At 39.6% G+C, this 22,297-nt stretch overlaps 1 protein-coding gene across 1 annotated transcript in view; it reads right to left on the bottom strand.

The window, feature by feature from the left end:
• Positions 1–22,297, bottom strand: part of sned1 (sushi, nidogen and EGF-like domains 1) — a 35,519-nt gene that overhangs the window by 11,753 nt on the left and 1,469 nt on the right. Inside the window, exons 2-14 of the mRNA XM_088005135.1 lie at positions 12,051–12,338; positions 10,818–10,958; positions 10,539–10,698; positions 10,325–10,450; positions 9,917–10,030; positions 8,724–8,837; positions 8,163–8,276; positions 6,055–6,090; positions 3,505–3,597; positions 3,273–3,401; positions 1,643–1,762; positions 1,192–1,308; positions 11–154 (exon numbers count right to left, since the gene is read on the bottom strand). Of these exons, the coding sequence (XP_087861261.1) occupies positions 11–154; positions 1,192–1,308; positions 1,643–1,762; positions 3,273–3,401; positions 3,505–3,597; positions 6,055–6,090; positions 8,163–8,276; positions 8,724–8,837; positions 9,917–10,030; positions 10,325–10,450; positions 10,539–10,698; positions 10,818–10,958; positions 12,051–12,338 (1,696 nt within the window). The remainder of the gene's footprint in view (positions 1–10; positions 155–1,191; positions 1,309–1,642; positions 1,763–3,272; positions 3,402–3,504; positions 3,598–6,054; positions 6,091–8,162; positions 8,277–8,723; positions 8,838–9,916; positions 10,031–10,324; positions 10,451–10,538; positions 10,699–10,817; positions 10,959–12,050; positions 12,339–22,297) is intronic.

Here is a 22,297-nt window from a genome sequence, read left to right as displayed (position 1 = left end):
GTCTGCTTACCTGCAGAGGGATGTAGTGAGCTCCGGCTTATTTGACAGTCTTTTCCGCTGTACTCGTCAGTGCATTCACATTTATACTTTCCTAGGTAGTGAAAACACGTTCCACCGTTTTGGCAGGGAGTGGAGGAACAGGGGTCTGGCTTTCCTGAAAACCAAAGAAAGGACTAGAATGAAATTCATTCTTTTAATTACTGAGGTAGTTTACTTTTCTGGCATTCAGGAGGAGGTTAGCTTACATTTAAATATCAAAGAAAAATTAGGAATTGTTCAAGAAAGGAACATGACAGGAATGTCGTGTGTTACAGATGATATTCTGCATGTCGGCTGTAATGACAGGTTCTATGGGCTATTGTTGGCTTGCTGTCATCTTGAACCACGCTGCCCATTCTCCACACAGCAAACACTTAGTGGACAGTCTCTTTATTTCTGACCATTCTCTACAAACCTTAAAAATTGCTGTGTTTGAAAACTTCCACAAATCAGCAGGTTTTAGAAATATCTTACAATTACGGGAAAACAATCTTTTTATTGAGAAGAAAAAAAAAAAGAGAGGCTTCTTGTTGGAGCCAGCCTCTCTGGCACCAACAACCATACGACGTTCAAAATATTTCAAATCCCCTTGTTTTCACATTCTTGGTTTGAAGTTTAGCAAGTCATCTTCACCATGTCTGGAGGCCTGAATGCACTGAGTTGCTGCCCTGTAATTGGTTGGTTTACTCTTTGAGCAGACAGCAAAAAGAACAGTACATTATGACGTGGACGGTGTTTGTTTGTATAGCTGAAACCAGAAGTTTACGTACACCAAATAAAAATCCATGTTTTTTTTTCTCAATGTCTGAAGTTACAACAGAACAAACTTCTTTTATATTAGTTCAGCTAGAGTTACCAAAATAGGATGTCTACATCATTCTGTATGTACATGTCTGATTCTGACAACATTAAGAAATAAATATCTTGACATATTATTCCTCTAAATATCATGGCATTCAGCAAATGGAAATAATTTTGGTGACTCTAAGTGATGTTTGTTCTGATTTGTGCATAATTAGCTGAAACGTACTGAAAGAACTGGAGTTGTCTGAGTAGTTATCCCAGACTTATTTCCACACATTTATTACTTTAATACTTTCACACAAACCTGCAACCAAATATTAGTCATAATAATAGTAGAGTGGTACTCACCCACTTCGCAGTGTTTTCCAGTAAATCTGTAAGGACACACACATCTGTAGCTCCCTCCCTCTTCCTTACAGGAGCCTCCATTACGACAGGGGCTCGACGCACATGTATTAAGTCTAACTGGAAAGAGACAGTCAAAAAGAGGAATCATTGAAGAAGAGAGCACTCTAACTTTTAATCACACAAAATACATGTCTTCCACTCCGTTGAGATTCGAGTCATAATTTGGGGAAATAGCCCATAACTCCGTCATACATACAAATTATCATAAGCCTTTCAGCATTGCAATTTTTCAAGGAGCATTACGAGTGATGGCATGTTTCCTAGGGCATGAAAAGCCGCTGTTGGACTTGAGCCCGGGTAATAACGCACAACACAGAGGGATGTTTTATAAATGCTGCTTAAAGCCGATTCATATGCAGGCACTGCTGAATGTTTTAATCAATTATTCTACCTTTTTCACAATGTTTGCCAGAGTATCCATATCTGCACTCGCAGGTGTAGCCTCCGTCTCGTTCGTAGCAGTACCCACCATTTAGACAAGGGGAGGAGTCGCAGACCGACTGGGGCTGTACTGAAAAACACATAACAAGACTTGATTGTGTTCCACTGCAGTGGGGGACAACAAAGCTCCAAAGTTTTGCTCAAGCACATGGAGATTTGGTTCAACTTAAAAAAAAAAAACCCAACAAAACAAACAAAAAAAACAACCAAAGTTTGTTTTTTATTCAGTTGATTACAGAACAATCAACAACATCAAAGATGTCAATTTTGCCCAGTATTCACGATTTGAACTGCGAATGTTAGAAGTTCACTTATGAAGCTCAAGTGTTTGTGACTACAGGAAACAAATATACATGCAGTAATAAATATAGTGTCGCCAGAAGTTTACACACACTGATTATGGGCAAGATGGTCACATTAATTTGGGGTGTTTAAGGATTCTTCAAAGCTGTTCTTTTTCCAAATGTGGTGATACAAACAGAAAAATATGCTATATATTCAACTAAGTCTTTTAATTAGAAGCTCAGAAGTTTCAAGAAAACCTTTATCTTGCCCATCAGTGATTATGTTTGACTGCAGCAGGAAGTTTCTCTTTGCCAGCATAAACAAGGACTTGCACTCGTCAGACTGACCAATGCTCAGAACAATGGAAATGTCCAAGGAACTCGGTCAAAATTTAATGGGAACTGTACAATTTACAACCTTAAAAAGAACCTTTAGCCACTTCTGAACAACGGCAGATTCCAGCACAGCCAGTTCAAACAATTATATGCACATATACGTTTGTTAGGATTTCAACATCTTGCCAAGGTCTGGAATAAGGTCCAAACTGTCACCCTTAGACTCAAGGAACGAACCAGAAGCTGCTAGCAGAGACTCCAATCTGCCATAAACTGCTTACAGCAAAGCAAGTGTTAGATCGCCATGGACTGGGAAGGAGAACATCAAACAAGAAGCCTCAGCTCCAAAACTGACACCAATGACATCTACTAAAAACTGGAACTACCCACATGGATGAACCAATTGCGAAAGTTTGCTATGTTTAGATAGCACAACTATTGAGATGTTTGGTGACACTGAATGCAGGAAAGGATGAGGGAATCAAGGTGAGGCTTTCTAACTTAATACCACTGTAACTGTCAAGCCTGGTGGTGGTTGCACAATGCTAAGAGTCTGTTTACTGTTGGCTTAAAGGGTATAACAGCACAAACATCTAACATCTAACATCAACTTCACATAAAATCAACAGCTAAACCGATGCAATTTGAAGACAGCGGCGTGTTTCAACAAACCAAAGATACGCTGGTTTTAAATTATGCCAAAACAGGTAAAACTTTCGGAATGGCTATGACCTGAAGCCCAGAGAAAAATTGTGGACTACAGCTAAGAAACAAAGTCCATGTCAGAAAGCCAACCCAGTAAAAGTTTGAACCAAATATTAGTAGGAGTAAATGTGCAATATTGACTTTTTTGATGATTGGAGAAATTCCACCTTAGCCATGACATGGGTATGAAAACTTCTGACTGAAACTGCAGCTGCCAAAGTGTTTGTTCAACATGCTGGTGCCTCAGGGTCTTACCAGGGTAAAAGTCCATATGATCAGGCTCTACTCCAGTGTGACACGTACAAAGATAAGCTCCTCCATACTCCAAACAGGGACTTCCATCAGGACATGTTCTGCTGTTACTGCACAGCGTCTGAGTTATTCCTGAGTTAGGGGAATTGAGAAAAGCAGGTACATAAATTTTAGAGGAAAATGTCTCAGTCACAGAGTGACCCATTCATCAAGGGATTATTCAGCTCATACCCACCCAGCTGACAGTAGGCTCCGGTGTAGCCTGGAGGGCATTCACAGGTTCCATTGATGCCCACGCAGACGCCCCCGTTCTGGCAAAGGCATTCTACTGCAGACACACACACACACACACACACACACACAAGCAGATGGATATTGGCTGTGTGAAAGATCCAGTACTAATAACCATCATCAATGCCACATGTTGAGTGTCTTTCATTTGATATGTTGCAAACCCAACATTCTCAAACTAGCACCGCTTGAGTTTCGAAAGGGAAAACAAGTGAGAAATGTTGATTCCTGTGCTGAGTGTCCATCTAATGAAAGTTAGCAATGTGAGCTAATGATGGTATACTTCTTTACAGTTTGTGTATACCAGCAAAATGGACAATGTTCAATACCAAAAATTGTACAGTACTCCCTTTGTTGGACATTTAGCAAGAAGTACAAAATAAATAAATAAATAAAACATTACTATATGGAAACGTTGACTCCTGACATAAAATGGAAAGCAAAATTAAACCACATATTTTAACGAAACCTGCAGTTCCAATCTAGAGAAACTCTTCCATGTGTTTATCTTTGGTCGCATTGATTACTACAACAGTGTTTTCACAGGTCTGCCTTAAAAATCAATGAGGCAACTGCAGCTGCTGGTGTTCTGAGTAAAACCAGGTAGATGGAGAACATCATCCAGTTCTAAAGTCCTTACACTGGATCCAGAGGCTCAGCGAATAGACTTTAAAATACTATTGTTGGTTGATAAATCACTGAATGGCTTAGCACCAATATAGAAGATCTGGTGTTGTCATAGCAATCTTCCAGACCTCTCAGGTCTTCTGGTTCTGATTCTGCTCTACATCCCCAGAACCAGAACCAAATATGGAGACACAGCATTCAGCTTCTTTGCACCACAAATATGGAACAAACTTCCAGAAAACTGCAAAACTGCAGTTTTAGTTCCTTTAAATCAAGGCTATAAACCAACCTGTTTAGAGTTGCTGCTGAACCATAATAAATGGAACACTGACCAACATATTTGATGTGTATGATGATTTTAATGATGGCATTTGTCAAAATGTAATGTTTGTTACTGGTTCCTCAACTGTTGACTCTATGGCGTTTTTATGATGCCTTGTTGATGTAATGTGCTCCACAAAAAAACTTGACTGATTGACTGACTGAACATCTTTCTCTGTTTTATTTGCCGTTGATTGTGCCAGTACTGGAAAATCATAGCCCTTACTGACGTGGTTATTTGTTATAAGAAAACCACTGCTGCAAACTATCAATTTGGTGCCATTTCTCTTTTCCGACAACTTCAGAGGATAAAAAAATAAAAATAATTACCCTTCTGCACAATGCACATCCACTCCTCACGAACCGTACAAATGTTTTTGTTTTGCTCTCCCTGCTTAATTGCGGCAGCAGATCAAAGGACACGGCTGTGTCGTGGCTTAATGGCTCCACCTTTGAAGTCACCGGGAGCTCTGGTGGAGGGCATTCATTTTCCGGTGATATGGAGCATATTTTGTGACCAAAAACGCAATGCCCCCGGGGCAATTAATGGACTGTTAATTTGAGAGAGCCACTTTGATTGGCCACCTGCGCCGCCCGGGCCCTTTGATCTGAGAGCCTGATTAGGCACGTCTGAGTCCGGCTACTTTCTCTTCCTTGGAGAATCCTGCTCTTTTTTTCCCCTGCTGTGCCTTCCAAGTGAGCCAGGCAGGAAAGTATTTGGGAGATTTAAGAGAGCCTATATAAGCACTGATAGTTATTTCAGCTCAGGGGTGAAAAGCAACATGCATTTGTAGGAGCTCAAACCTTATTAAAGGGCACTTTTAGCTGAGGGAACAAACATTTGCAGCAGCTGGTCTCAGTTGGTTAAGTGCAATCTCCTTTGAAAGATGAAAGTTAATCTCTGGAACAGGAATAGCATGACACAAACTCTACATGCTGTGTGACTGGGAATTACATTTTAATTTTCAAATTTTTGAGTGTAAATGGCTAAAAACGATAAATCACGTGACGCTATGGTTCCGTTCCAAAGAGGAGCAGTTTTGAAAGCATGCATACTTCAGCAGCACAGGCTGAAGAAATGACTCGAATACCACCGCGCTGCCTCAACTCATAAACTGGCACTTTTTGGGTCTAGACGAAACGCTTCCTCTTGTTTGTAAACTAATAAAAAAGCCACTACAAAGCAATTATTCGCAGGATCAAGCAACCGGTTCCTGTAGTAAACTGGGCAAGGTCGTGTCAGTTTTGATAATTACGATAATCCATCACTACAGCTGAGTCTTCAAGGGCAGACATCCACATTCCTGTGGGATAGCACAGCTCTTCTTCAAAATACCTCAGTCTGCCTCTCTACCTACCCAGCTGCCTGCACTTAGCAGCAGAGAACAAAACCTGCACACTTTGACAGCGTTCAGAGCAGAGCACAAGAACAGATCCAAAAGTCCAGCAGCAACAGGATCTTCAACCCGGTGCATTCTTAATCTCCCAAAAAGCAGATGTAAAACAGCAAAATGAGAACTATTTTTTGGCAAAGCTTCTTGGTTACCTGTTTGGTTGTGTGGATCGGTGGAATTCATCAGCTCTGAAGAAAGAAAAACACAATGGAGGGTTATTTGTATTTTATTCAAATAATACAATTTAGAAGATGAAACATCTTTCATATTGAGAAATATACTATTTTCCAAAAGAATTATGGAAATAAAGAGTTTCAGAAATGAAGAATGAGAAGGAAAACATTCTTAGAGGAAAGTACATCTTATTCTATTAATAAATATGAAACAATCACCATAAACTGTGGTGTCCAATTTTCTTTCCCCACACGGGCCAAAATTGTCAAAGCACACAGAGGATTATTTTGTTTTTCAATTAAAAACACACAAATGATAATTATTTTTACGATGTAGACAGTACAATATTTTAAGAAAAAGAACAAAGTATTCCGACTGTAGTAGAAAAATAATAGTTTTACATCACAGAGATAAAAAAAAAAATAAAGCAGATAACTGCTTTAAATCAGACAACATAAATCTAAGCTTATTACATAATTCTGTATTTGCAGACACTAGATTAGAAAGTATGGAGAAAAAATCAGAGACTTAACTATTTTGAACTACAAAGTATCTACAATATTCATTTTTTAAATTTTATTCTAATAAGATTTCACTCTCTTATTATGGTCCTAAAATAACATTCAAAAAGTTTGGATGTTGGCAGATTAGGTCTACAAATAATGAGAAGCATTAATGATGAGTCTTGAATTTCATAGAGAAAAGATTGAAAGAGCTCCAGCTTTCCAGGAAAAGGAGGAGGAAATAACTGAACTGTTTAAAAACAATGTGATCTCTGCAAATTAGAAGCATTTTTTGTATTTTTCCCACCAAAGTGTCTGTCAATATTAAATTCATAAAAATTTTGGCTGGACTTAAACTGAGGAATGGTTTTGAATATAAAAGTTAAAAAAGCAAATTTTAGCAAGTTATCTATGTATTTTTATTTAAAGTTATATTCCACAATAGAATGATAATATCAATTTCTTCAGTCATGTCTTTGTTTCATTCAATAAAATAAAATTTTCTCTTTGTAAGTAACTTTCTTTTTCTTAAAACCTAAACACAGAGATAAAATCATTTCCCTCTTATCATAAAACAAGCAAATGTTAGAATGCAGGGAAAAAAAACTTGAAAAGCTAAATTTAATCAAAGGACCAAGGGTATTTTTGCAGCTCTGGACAAATTTTATTTCCTGGACAAAAATGAGTCCTTGTATTATAAAGGTGTTGAATCTGTGTTTACTGACCTACTCTGATCTACTGTCTTTTCTTTTTTTTTTTGATATTACAACACCTTGAAAAGTAATCACATTTTATATTTTGTCACATTACGTCTACAGACTACAAAAGAATGTTGCTTTCAATAAGTAAAAGTGTGCTGTGCATTTGTATTCTGCTCCACTGAGTCAAGATTTCTGCTACAATCAGAGCTTAAGGTCTATTTTTACATTTCTTTACCAGCTTTAAACATAGAGACAAGACTTTTTCTTGTTCTTCTCTGCAAAATAACTTACGCTCAGTCAGATTTGACGGGGATAATCTGTAAATATCAGCCTTCAGTCCTTATGAAATGCTTAAGGATTTAAGTTTGGAGCTCTACTGAACCATTGTAACACAGGAATATTAATTTATTGGTATCAGAATAAACCCAGAATTCTTTTCTCATCCCTTCACAGCTTTGCACGGCTTCATGTCGATCCGTCAGATAAAATCCTGCAGAAAATCATTGAAGGCTTTTCTGTATGCAGAGTTTCTGGCCACACAGCTGCAGAAATCCTCTCTGAATTCATAATTCTTTCCACTTTTCAAAGTTGATTATTTTAAAGGCACATTAATTTGGCAAAGAGCGTGCCGAAGTATGCAAAACATGTTTTCAGTGGCAGTACATTCACAGATCCCTGCAACTGAGCAGGATCGAGAAACAGAAAAACCCTCTTCCCACCCACAGGCCTGAGAAGGGAATGCTGCAATTAGTCAGATATTATAAACTGTCTGCACAGAGGCTTGTGTTACTCTGCAAAGGCAACCAGGATACAGTTGATGAAGGCAAAAAAAAAACAAACAAACAAAAAAGTTTTCTATGAGTTTCTCTTCCTGAATCCCACCTGTTTCACAGAACGTCCCAGTGAACGCAGTGGGACACGCGCAGGTGAAGCCGGTCACCCGATCCACGCATTCTCCTCCATTCAGACATGGCTGGGATTCACATTCGTTGATGTCTGAGGAACACACCGATATCGACCAATCAAAGGTGAATCAAGAGGCGGATGTGTTCAACAGTAAGCTGGATTAGTGGGATTGACCTCGCCTGGTGCAGGCATAAAGTTTCATTGACCAGGTGTCTGGCATTAGGATTAATCTGGTTTCATGTAGAAGCAGGGATTTGTGAACTCTGGAGGGCCTGATCATTTCATTTCCTCCCGGATTTAAGTTACAAAACTAAACATCTACATGGGACTTGGATGAGAAAATGACTTTTTGCATACTGACTTCACCGAAGGAAGCAGTTTAAATATTTTTAAAAGAAGCGGTGCTTTGAAATCACTTCGAACAAGACAAGTTTGTCTACCAATACCAATTTGTCCAGACTGATTGAGTGTTTGACACAAACTGAGTATAATGTAGAAAGAAGTGAAAATGAGTCGACCGAGACAAACCCCACTCACCTGTCTCACACCGCACCCCGATGAAACCCGGCTCACACACACAGGTGAAATTGCCATTGCCTTGTACACACGAAGCATTGTTAAGGCATGGTCTGTCTTCGCACTCGTCAATGTCTGCAGCACACACACACACACACACAGATACAGAAAGACACACTCAGGGAATATTTACTCAGCTGATTAATATATCCGCCACGCGGCTCCCCTCATTCTGCAAATATGTGCTGCTGGCTGCGAAGGTATTAGAAGAGGCTTTGATACTTCTTTACAGGCTGATCGTCTTTGTGTTTGTGTGATAAGGTGCTTAATGAGCGCTTAGGTTCCAGGAAGGAAGGAACTTTGTTCAGCATGGTAGGAAACTACATCTCCATTTTAAGTAAACATAGCTTTTCCTTATATCATATTGTCACCTTCCTGAAATATTGGCCTAAGTCTTTTTTTTTTTTTGCCAAAAGTGGTTGTTGTAAAACAAACAAAAAAAAAAACAGAAAAAAGAAAAAAAAGACCACTTTTTTCATTTAGAATGATGTTTCAGGCATGAGACTACATAACTACAAGACAAATGCATTTTTAGCTTTATATATCTTTATTTTCTCCCCAAACAATTCAGTGACGTATTCTTTTGTTTCCACTTTAGAATTATTTTCTACGTTGTGTTGCTCTGTTACATAAATTCGGTTCAGATCTTGTCGCTCCCGTTAGCAGGTTCTAGAAAATGACTTGAAGTCGTTGGTTGTCAAAGAGGAGAAAAATAACTCAAGAATCCAAAAATATAGAAATGTAAGGTGCAAATATAAGGTGCAAAATGTCCGGTGCTTGTAGTAACAAAACGATAACCGGTTGCGTTTGTCAAAAAAATAGCCAGTCATGTGACTCTCTTCCAAATCGGCGGTTAAGAATGTTTACAGATTGATGATTGGCCAGAAAACTCCCATTCACGCCTCATAAAAATTTAACAAAAGTTTGTTAAAAGCAAATGTAAAATAAAAGGCTTATATAAAATATCACTCACTGCTTGAAGTTATTCCGTTTGTTCATTAACATCCTATTGCATCAGGATTGAAAGGGGAGAAGCATGCAGATATCACACCCAATCCCAATAGAATGGAAACACAAACGCTGCATAAATGGAGGATTATAAATGGGAAAGCGACTTTGAGTCATGACAGCCTGAGGAAATGGATGGAATGTACCTGTTTGACAGTGAACCCCCATGTATCCAGGAGGACACTCGCAGATGAAACCATTAATCCGATCTTTACAACTCCCACCATTCTGGCACGGATTGGAAGCACACTCGTTGACATCTGCAAAAACAGGAGGAAACACAAGGGAGGTACTATGATGTTTTTAATTAAAAGGAAACATCTGGTAAATGATTGAGACGACTTCCAAGGATAACACATCTGATTGGCGCAGAGCTGATACAGGTATTAAGGAAATACTCAGGTGTCCCTCTGGAAAGTCTGCTGAAATCTAGCTATTTTTTTACAAGCCGACGTTATTTTTCCTGGCCGTTCTCGAGTAGACAAGTAGTCGTTCACAGCATGCACCATGTGTCAAGCTAAACACAGCAGGAAGCAGTGTCAACCATAACTCACTGATTTGGCACCGGCGGCCGGTGAAGCCAGCCAGGCAGGAGCAAGTGAAGGAGGGGTTGCCTGTAATACAGTCGTCGATGCACTGGCCTCCATTCAGGCACGGACGCAGGTGCGGACACACCGAGGCTGGAAGATAAAGGGAACAGGAAGCGGAATGACGTCAAAGGTGTGATTTTAAAAGAAGTGTTCTTCTTTTAAGGAGCGTGGCTCTCACCAGAGTTGCAGCCTCCCACTTCCACGTTTGCGTCGTCTATCCTGAAGACCCATCTGCCCGGGTAGCCGACGTTGGTCGTTTCCTCTAAGCCAACCACATCAGCGGTGCGAGAGCCCGGGATGTTGAAGTAGCGCCTGCCGTCGCCAGCGTTAAAGCCTGCCTAGGAAGACGGTAACAAATGGGATGGATGTGTCAAAGGACTGATAATAGAGAGATTCTGAACCACTCCCGACAGATGGGCACTTTGTATCCACAAGCAAGATAAGAAAGTGATCTTACCTGTGCCGCAATCCCCCCTAATCCCAGTAGGTTTCCTCCACTGCTGGCATGCCTCCCTGTTGTCCAGGTGATGTTATTGTACTGGAATATGGTAAAGGAAAGCTCTCCGTCTGTAATCAGCACCACCTGGAAAGTATTAACCTGCACAGAAGGAAAAAACAGCTTTGGTTAAAATAATGACTTCATTAGAAAAAACCTTGAATAACAAAGAAAAATCTTTACTTAGATAACAAAAGGGGAGTAAAATATCAAGAACTGAGCAAAGATAACAAATACAAGACCTTGAATATATTTGGCTAAAGGTTTACCTTCATTTTGCTTTAGAAAAGCATTAATACCCATTAGAGAGACTGATTAGGAAGGTCAAGCCTGCAGGCAGGATTTGCAGTAATTTAATTGAGTTAAAGGGTTATAAGTTATGTGGGATAATGACTTGCATTATAGTATAGAGGTGACAGACCTCCAGGGGCAATACTTGGCAACGTTGGGAGCACATATCTGTCCGAAAGGTCCCTAAACTGTGTGCATCTACACATAGGGTATCTTTACATATATGCAACTCTTACATATCACATAAAATCTCAATAACATACATGAAAACGTGTGGTTGTAACATGAGGAAACAGATTCAAGATGTATAAATACTTTCTCAAGGCACTGTAAGTTGCATGGTTTTTCACGGTCATTATTTTCCACCAAGTTTCTGCTTCCTTAAAACTCACTCCAGTACGTAACTCTTATTTTTAAATGTTTTTTGCATACTTGTTAAAGATGTCACTATGTCCTGATATCATGGAGACAGATAATATGTGAAAAAAATTAACTTCTCTGCCTCCTTCCTGTAATCCTACTGCCATCTGCAGAAATTCTCAGCTCCAGGGTCAGAAACAACCAATCAGAGCCAGGAGGAGGGTCTTAGCGCTGTTAATCAAGCTCATGTTTACCCTGCTCCTACCCTGTTCTTTGCTCCATACTCCAGTACAGCTGGTTCTGCAAAGCGGAGCCTGCCTTGAATGCACAGGCTAGTTAACAACAGATAACCGGCTTTCATGTAATGTTACATATACAATTGTGACCGAGAGCGCCAAACCCCTCCTGGCTCTGATTGACTGCTTCTACCCAGGACCAGAGTATTTCTATTGTATTGTATGTTGAAATCAGATTTTGAAAACACCCAAAGTTACTCTACTACTTAACTTGACGTTGACAGAACAGATTTGGGTAAATTTATACCGGCGTTTGGGAGTTTCCTCCAAAGAAAGTGACTTGGTGCCAAGTAGAAATGAGCACCCATGTTGCGTTGAAGTCGGGGAACTCTGCGAAGTACGTCCTGACGTCACCTGAAGCCCTCCTCAAGATGGAAGCATCCTGGCTCTGCCTGTACAAGACGCTCCCTGCCAGACGGTTGTCCACATCGGCCCAGAATGGCGCCACCACCCTTCTGTCGCCAGCAATTGGAAAAGCCACCGGTGTAAACTGAGAGACCTCCCTCAGGAAAGATACCAGACCATTGTTGTTAACCTGAGGAGAGGGACCAATAAAGCCACATGAATAAAACACCCCACATGTCAGCCTGAAGTTGCTCTGACTTGTTTATAGGATTAGGTGGAGTTAGGCGAAAAGTGCTGAATGGGGAAACATAAACTTGGCCGAACTGCGCCGACGTCACTGGGTAAACTCTGGAAATGAGCAGTGAAAGCTGCTTTCGTGGAAGTTGGCACTTCCTACTTAGCAAACAGACGCTTCCTTTAATTCAAACGATGACAGCAATAGAGAGAAGCTGCTTTCTGTTGCTCTCACCTGCAAAGTCAGCACACCTGGAAGCACATTTGTGGTCTTTAAATCTGCAGACTTCCACCAGCAGCAAAGTAACCAAAAACCTTCAGACAAGCAAAAGGTAATGCAGCGACAAAACTCCAGGAAAATTGTGCTTCCACATGAGGGTTTGCTGCTTGATTTGCTCATAACTGGTATGACTAGGAAGTTATATAACTATATATAACTGGTAGATTTTGATGTCAAATCATTGACTTTCAACATGTTTTTCTTTCTGATGAGAAGGGAAAGAGGCATTTCTGAAAAGAGAATAAATCAACATAAAATGAGCATAAATAAGAAAGATATCTTTTTTTTAAATTAAAAATTACAAATGATTTATACTCATCTCAATAATCAAAGGAAGAATCTTTATTGGCATTACAGCAGACCCTGAACAGTATTCTGCATGGTTCAGTCTTAAATTTATCTTTAACACTGACTGACCTCCTTTCCATCACCCTCATCCTTAGCTCCCTTCACTGATCCTCTGACAGGTTCAGATCAGGAGTTTAGACTGGGCCACTCCAAAAACTTGTAAAAAAAAAAAAAAAAAAAAGAAAACATCCAGTGAGAAGAAACATGTTGGTAAAAAACCCCCCAAAAGATTACCTTAAGACTTAATCTGGGAGTGGTGCGAATAATTTTGTGCTTATCTTTATTAGCACCTTAACTACTAATAAGCATTTAGCAGATTCTGCTTGAATCTAAATCTAAATGCTACCTTTTTAGCATTTAGTCATCCTACTGAAAGTAAAAGGTTCACATGACATTCATTTACTCACTTAATTCTCTTTATCTGGCTAAATTCCACAATACACATTTAGTCTCCACTGAGTCTCCAATAAAAGCAGACAAATCTGAGCATTTCTGACTCTTTGTGATTAATACTGTTTTAACATGCAATTAGGGAAAAATATCTAAAATTGCGCCGAGCATCATTAGGAGTTGCAAATGCAAGTTAAGGCGAAACAGAATCTGCAAAAGGAAGTCTGAGAAACACATAAGGAGCGAGTTGTTTACATAGTTCTGCAGAAGGCATGGGCCGGCTACCCGCTAGACCAGAGGTGGGCAGAGTACGCAGAAATTGTACTCAAGTAAGAGTAGTACTACTTCAACATATTTTCACACAAGTAGAAAGGAGTATTTCAAGAATATTTTCAAGAGTGGAAAAAGTACTTGGTGAAATGGTTCCTCTAGTACAGTGTACCTGATCAAAACTTCTGGATATCTAAAAATGATGTCATGAGACAGATAAAACTATAGTCGTGCAAATTCTAGGATCTTAAAGATTAAAATAAAAAGACTTGTTTACAGAGCTTGTGTAGAACCAAGAAGTGACGTGATAGTAGTGATACTTCATAATAATATTACTCCAAAAAAAGGTGCAGTGAAGTGAAATTACTCCTAAAAGTTTCTCTTTTTTTTTCAAAAAGTAACTTGAGTAAATGTAACTTGTTGCAACGAACAGCTAGTTTCAAGGTATGCCAAGATTTCAAAAAGTTGCGCTTTAAAACTGATTACAATTTTTGCATTCTTATGAGAATCTAGTTTGCAGGTGCAAACACCCAGTTAGGGAACTTCCCTGATGCAAAAGTGATATAAGAAGTGATTTATGTTACAGGACATAAATGGACATAGTGATTCCTCAATTTCAATGTGGTGACAGATTCTGAATAATTGCTCTAATAAAGTCAGAACCAGATACAGCACGACAGGCTAACTGTCCTATCAAAAACCACCAGTGTGGAAAGGTTCATTCTGCAGACAGAGGGGATGAATCCCAATGAAAGGCTTTCATTCATGCATTGTGCCAGAGTATTATTAGCATGGGAAGAGTCTGTCCGTACTGGCTGGCACCTTTCCTTTCTGTCCTAAAACCCCGGTGTGAACTCTCTTCGCTTTCACCCTGAGTGGCATGTGACAATGACAAAGCAACGTCGGATGGCTGAACTTGGCTCCGCGGATGCATGAAAACCATAATTTGAAGAACTTTGCTGTAAAAACAGCAGAGGAAGTTTTGTTTGGCACAGCGCAGCAGTTCAGTTAATTGCCCAACCACAGTCTTCCCCTCTGAATCAGCGTGATGTGGTGAGAATGTGGCCAGTGCAGAGAGAGAAAGAGAGATACAAAGAGAAGGAGAGAGAGAGAGGGGATGGCCTGCTGAGGGAGAGTTCAGGGTTCAGCAGGGGTCAGCAAGGTCAGCAAGGGTCAGCTGGAGCGCCATCTGATACCAGGAAAAAAAAAAATAATAATACAAGAGCAAGGGCATAGGGAAGGATCGGCAAAATTTCCACACCCGCATACCCACTAATGAGAGACCTGTGATGACAGCAGTCTGAAAGTGACCCATCCTTAAACCAGAATTAGTGTAGGAAATTCCAAAAAAGAAATAACATTTTGTATTGTAACATTACAATGTGTGTGTGTGTGTGTATATATATCAGTGGCATGCGGTCAGGGAGGCAGGTGAGGCTCGTCATCATGGAAAAATAATATATAATAATAAAATCATTTATATTGCTATTTTCACCCTGTGGTTTGTACTATAAAGTATCTATCTATTTTTTACTTAGCTTAACCAATTCTGATTAGTTTTTTCTTAAAAATCGCTGGATTTTCGCATTTTCCCACTCAAATGCTCAGAAGCGAAGCCGGTGAGGCAGAAGCGAGCTGAGCCTCACCTGGGATTGCGCAACCTCTCGCTAACTGGCTGCCATTCTATGAGAGCATGTTCGTCCTGTCTGTACGCCAGCTATAAAATGGCTAAAAAACATTTAATATATGGACTGATTTTCCATAATTTAGCTTATGTATATAATGTACAGTGTTTTTTTTTTGTTGTTGTCACTAACTGTGTGTGTATCGTGTTTTGTGTGCGGAGGAGCAATCAGAAACGGCAGAGAACAGACTCGAGGTGAGGCAGGCAGTTCTCTTGCCTCACGGCAGGGGGCGCTCATGATCCCAGATATTGTGACTCCACAACAGCAGAGTAAGACACGGTGAGCTAGCCATGGAGCAGTGGTTCTTAACCTTTTTTGAGGTACCGAACCCCCCAGTTTCATACGCGCATTCACCGAACCCTTCTTACGTAAAGGTAAGACAGCAATAAGATGTTTTTGTTTAGTTTTTTAATGAAATGTGCGTTTTGTGGGCTACAGTTTATGTTTAAATAATTCAGTAAAGTAGAAGTGGTAGCTCATCTACCACAGCAATTATTTATTAATAAAACATTAAGCCTAAAACGTCCTACAACAACATGCTGAATATTCTGTTGTTCTGTGTGCAAAATCCTTGAATGTTTTTTGGTGTTAAATCCTAAAACATGAAGTGTCTTTGTTGTCAGTTGCTATGGCAACGAGTCTGCGTAGCTTGGCGAATACACTTTGCTGTGGATCATAGCACGAAATTAATACCTACATTTTTAAGTTTCGGCTATGGATGACATGTAAAATATTAGTCTTTTTGCCCCCCAGCGTTGTATGCATGCGCGAAATTTCCGTAGGTCCAATAACATGCATGGTGTCTAAAGTCAGTGCCTCACCAGCAATGAACCTCACCGCACGTCACTGATATATTTTTTTACATCTAATCCAGTGTAGTAAACAAGTGCATTTCCACCTTGCAGAGGGTCTCTCCAGGTGGCTTTGACATGGAAATAACATTTGAGGAAAAACATATTTTTCTCTTATTCTAATTGATCTGTGACATTCAGGGAGAGAAGGTTCTGTACCAAACTGATGTGAGAAAGTAAAGGGGTTCAGAGCCGCCTTGAGTTGTGCTGTGTGACTTAGGTTGGAAACACCAGTAGGTAAGATGTGCAATGAGTAGGGGGTGGACCATATGGACTTAAAGGGGCAGTATTATGTATTTTGAAGTCACATAGTGTCAGGTATTAGCACTATCAAGTAACTATGTTAACTTCAATTGTTTTAAAAATGCTCTACATATTGAATACGACTTAAAAGAACTTTGCCTTTGTAATCTAGTGGCTTAAAATTTGGCTTCTGTCTCTTTAAGAAACTCCTGCTCTTCCTAAAACTCTGGAAGTCATCACAACTTGATGATTCTTTGAAGAATCTGAATTATTTAGTACAACAACATTTAATTTATCTTTGGGCTCAATAAAGTATGAATTAATTGTATTGAATTGATTGACCGTCCACCAGGTGTTTGCTAATTGCTGCTGGCTAGTCTGAAGGAGCTGAGTGGGGGAGTAGTGGAAAAGAACTGCTCTGTGAGGCTGAGGAGGAGCTTTGTCCTCAAAGGCGGAGCTAGGTCCACCCAGGGGTTTTGCACAGCTGAATGGTTGCCATAGAGATTAAATGATTTCTCAAACATGCATGAAAGAACCAAGGCAACACTCCAGGTATGTTTTTGATGAGAGAATAACGTTACAACAAGATTTTACATAACACTGCCCCTTTAAAGTTTTATCATGATACATTGTAGGATTACTGTGATAACAATAAATGTGACGATGAGAACTATTTATTATTTATTTTTTATGTGACTATGTCTGACTGCATGACACAGCAGTCATAGCTCCACAAACACAAATGCTACCCTTGAAAAACCAAGCCATTTGCAATGCATTTCTTTAGGACAGCAGCCACATAAAGAAATGTGATTTGTGACACTGAGCACATTAAATGCAAAGTAGCTGCATTTAATTATATTTTCAAATTTATTGACGCTCTTATTGAACAAAGAGTGGAGAAAATAGTAAAATTAACAATCCCAACAATATGGACACCATTATTTGGAATCTATCATGGCAACAATAAATCAAAATTCACATCATGGCAAGAAATTTACCATGATAAACCATTAATGATACGATAAATGCCCATCCGTAGCAATGAGTCAGTCATAGATGTATCCCTCACTTTAAGTGGTAGCACTTCATACTGCAACAAACTTTTTCTTTATAATTTTTGGGATTTCTTTGCCAGATATATTCAGGATTTTTGCTTGGGTGGTTTTCTTTAGAGTCAAGTAGTTTTAGAGGCTAAAATAAACTTTCTTCTGGCTTAAGCTTAGCCAAAGCAAAGCTCTAAATGACAAAGAGGGCCATAGATCAGCTTGGGAAAACATTAGTTTTTCTTGTCAAAAAGTGAGGTTCCACAGCTACAACCTTGTCCAGGTAGCTGACAGGACCAGAGAAGGCCAGTGCACTTGTACCGTCTCGGCCCTTGCTCAGAAAGAGTTGTTAACTGACAACAGACAACACATTTCTTTAATATATATCCAGTATATAGGTGATATTTCAGTTAGATAGCATGTTTAATTCAACTATGTTGTATTTTAAATTATAAAAAACTTTTGGAGGCACTTACATTTTCCTTCCGCCTTTGGCATTGGTCTGCTCTTATAAAATCCAGTTTTTCAAAAATAAAAAGACAAGAAGTGCAGTTTACAGTGACTTGTGTGCCAAGCAATTTAGTTCTAATAAATTCTAAAAAAGTACATATTTATATAACTTAATTCAATCATTTTAATACTTCTCAAAAATAGTCAATTTCAGCTTATTGTTAAAAAGTTTTCTGTCTACAGAAACTCTGAAACTTCTGTCGAATCACAGAGTTGCATCATTCACTCCACTTGAATGAGCATCGAGGGACGAGGAGCAGTTTCATTTTATTTACTTATCAGCAATTCCTCATGCTGCGCATTCATTTATAAAGAAATTAAACCCTATCAACATTCCTCTGTTACACCTTTAATACACTTACCTAATAAAAAACCATATAGATGCAACTCATCGACAAGAAAACTATCAGAATCAGACAGATTTCTCTTAACTAGCTCTTTTTTCTATCAATTAGTTGCATCAATACTAAAACATCTCACCATTTTCAGTCCGTAAACACATCATCAACCATGATGCATGCATGAATTTAGGAAATCTTGTTGTTCCCGTATTTTGTGTTGGGTTTTACAACTTCTGCCTCAAAAAATAAAAAAATAAAAAGAAGCAGAACATTTTTGTGTTTTGGACCTAAATTTTAAGTAATGGACTCAGTTAAAAGATACATTGGACATCAAACTAAACCAGAAGAGCCTGAGTTGTGCATCTTTATGAAAAAGTATCCCTGTTGATACAGGATAAAGACTTGACACATGGAGCAGCAAATAAAACAGCAGAGCGTCTTGTTGCTCTGCAGGTTCCTTATAGTCAGGCAGAAAGAGAAAACAATTGCACTGCATGCTTTAACAGCCTTCACCTGCTGCTTTATATTATTTGGAACTTCTCATTTACAATAGCCCACTGCTACAGCCTGTGTTTTCCATTTGGGATAAGCTTCCGAAAGTTATATGACTGAGAGTTGCTGCTCAGCTGCCTGAAACATCATCCCTTGTTTTTCATTGCAGCTGTTGTCCATTAAGAGCACATTGCTCCTAATAGGCCACAATCACTAATTCTTACATTTGTAGTTGCGCAGTAGATCATAGGATAATTAACTTTTTTTTTTTGGTGTTTTTTGATTTGTTTTGTTCCTATTAAATAAGGAATAAAGACATTTTTTTGCTGATCATGTTAGGTTTAGTACTTTGAACACTGCTACTCCCACCTGTCAGCTATTTTCAAACTTCAAGGTTCCACTTCCTTTTGTAATTGTGGTTGAGTTCTTCTTAAATTTCTATGTTAAAGTCTTTTTCTTTGGTTGGGTTTGAGTAGATCTGCAACAATTTCTGGAATTATTTGAAAAAAAAAAATATCTTGCCTAAATTCCTATTGTATTTCATATAGCTTCATACTGCATACTGTTCAACCGCCTAATGTTTTTCTCAGCACAGTAACGTGTTTCGTGCTTCACAGGGTACAGTTATTGTGGTTGCGCAACATTCTTCTGTTTACATTAACTGTGATGGCGTAAGATGGGAGAAAAAGACCCCAAACATTATACATTTAGGTTTGTATTTAAAAAAAAAGACAGAAGCAAAACATCTTCTACAGTAAATCAAGTTAGCTTAGCGTAACAGTGAAACGTCAACAATACCTTCACTGATAAATCTGTTTCTGAGTAATGAAACAGCAGAACCCTGCAGACACAATCAAACTATTATTGGAATCACAACTTTGACCAAATATAAGTAAAAGGACCCAAAATGTTGAGATGTAATGATGCCCTCCACAGATCAGCTCTCAGTGAGGAAAATACGTTTGATTTCAACTATGGCCATTTCATAGAGCCGTCTGTTTAAAGAGGCAGTATTATGTATTTTACAGGCATATAATGTAATTTTATAGCATTGTCAAGTAACTAAGTTACTTGCTACTGTTAACTTAACTTCAGTTGTTATAAAAATGCTGCATATATCAAATATGACTTAAAAATAATCTACTTTACTTTAATTTCTCCAGGGGAAATTAAAGTAAAAAAATAAAATAAAATAATAGTCATGGGCTACACAGTGGCACAGTTGGTTGAGCTGTTGCCTTGCAGTAAGAAGGTTCTGGGTTCAATTCCCAGCCCCGGTCTTTCTGCATGGAGTTTGCATGTTCTCCCTGTGCATGCTGGGTTTTCTCCAGGTACTCCAGTTTCCTCCCACAGTCCAAAAACATGACTGTCCAAATTGTCCCTTGGTGTGTGTGTGTGTGCATGGCTGTTTGTCCTGTGTGTCTCTGTGTTGCCCTGCAACAGACTGGCGACCTGTCCAGGGTGTAGCCTGCCTCTCACCTGGCACGTTAGCTGGAGACAGGCAATAGCAACCCCACCAAGGGACAAGGGTGTAAAGAAAATGGATGGATGGATATAGTTACGGAAAACTATGGATCTGCCATAGTTTTCAGTCTCTACTGGAGGATTCACATGAAAACTGCAATTTTTAATTATGCTAATGCTGTACACACTAATTTCTCCTGTAAGATTCTGAAGAGTTCAACATGTCAATTCTGTAATGATTTGCATTAAAATTTTATTAAAATCTTTGCTCTCCCAAACATGTGCCAACTCATTGCTTGTGCTCCAAAAATCAATAATTAATGAGCAGCTGAAAGCCTGATGAAAACTGAGTTTGGAAATCAGCTGCAAAAGAAACTGAATAGGTTATGTATATTTATAGTTTCCAAACAAGAAGTGGATTTGATCAGACGGGGATATTCTCACATCTGTTCATAAATCCATGTCGTTTCTCTGATCCCGGATGTCCTCCTTCGTGTTCCTTACGCTCAACTTCAATGGGAACGGTTAATCTGAGTGCGAAAATCGTTCTGAACCTCCTAACGGGCATTACGCACACACATCTGTGCTCTGTTAAAGTGATCGGTCGTTTCTCAGATACAAGCAGCCGGACAGTTCCAGAGGGGGAAGACCCCTGCCATGTTATCTGAGGTGTGGGAGGAGAGGGAGGGGAGGATGTGGAGGAGGAGTAGAAGAAGAGATCCCAGCAACACGAGAAAACTCCCAGATACAAAACCATAACAGTGGGACAAGCCTGGTTACTATGTGGCAGAAATAGGAGTGGAAGTTGGGAAAGACCCTGGGTTCAATAAAAGAAGTTTAAAGTGACATTTAGAGATCACGGTAACTGAAGGTTGAATTCCATCTGTGTCTGGAAATAGCACATATTAGGGATCATATAGTTCTAAAAAGGATCTGCTGCGAAAGGCTTCAGGGGCTCAAAAGCTTCAGTAATGCTAATGAAGTAAGACAGCACCCACACAGCGTCTAAAATCGGTCTGCTTCCACGGCTTCTTTGTGGCAGCCGCCCAGAGGCTTGGAGTGAGCTCCTGGGAGAAATTTACAAATTTATCCCTGAGAGCTGAGTGAAATACTATCTGCCTCCCGACGGCAGATATCGCCCCGCGGCCTGCACGCCTTGCAGCAGATGTTTAATGGATTCAGGTGAGCCGCTGAAAAGGGCGAGCGTCATTTTAGGATGATTCATTCATTCATGGCGTTTTTAGCCACTTCAGAATTACAAACGACTGAAAAGGCTGAGCAATAGAAACGCAACAGGGCACGTTTTTCCCTGGTTTTCACATCTGTCGTGATGCTAATTTGATCTGAGATTAACAAGTCAAGCAGCCTGCAGCTTGTCTTATCTTGTCTAATTTGACAGGTGGAGATTAGCGTTATTGCTTCAGCAATTAGCGTTAATGCTGAAGGCTGTGATAACGCAGCCTTCAGCATTAAAAAGACCGAGGAAGCATGATGACAATTAGCAAGGTCAAAAGGTCGTCTTCCAAAGCGACCTTTGGAAGACGACCTTCCAAAAGTGGAACCTTTTGGTAGACGACCTTTTGACCTTGTTAATTGTCATCATGCTTCCTCGGTCTTTTTAATGCCAGAGATCCCAACGGGAGGGGTGCTAAGGGGGGGGGGGGGGGGGACAGGCACGGCTCCAGGCGAGGAGGGGCAGATTTGGAGAAAAAGTGTGGATGCATAACCACAACAGGTGGTGTTGATTTAAGAGAGTTCTGCCTTTTCCTTTTCCATTTGCTGGAGCCGAACCCAATATATGACAAAGGCAGATCAAAGGATGCTTCGCTTGCGCTGCGCGAAAATCCTTGTCAAACCTTTCAGCTTCCTCCCAAGAGCACTGTTTTTGCTCTTTCTGGCGTGCGCATTTCCTCCCCTTCTTCCCAGCTTCTTGTGTGGAAGAATTACTCACAGATGCTGAACACAAACTGTCATTTCCCTCAGAAGGCTCTTTTG

The sequence above is a fragment of the Poecilia mexicana genome, unplaced genomic scaffold (genome assembly GCF_051168715.1).
Source record: "Poecilia mexicana isolate PSO_F unplaced genomic scaffold, ASM5116871v1 scaffold_4, whole genome shotgun sequence".
Lineage (NCBI taxonomy): Eukaryota > Metazoa > Chordata > Actinopteri > Cyprinodontiformes > Poeciliidae > Poecilia > Poecilia mexicana.
This window is presented reverse-complemented; position numbering and strand designations above follow the sequence as displayed.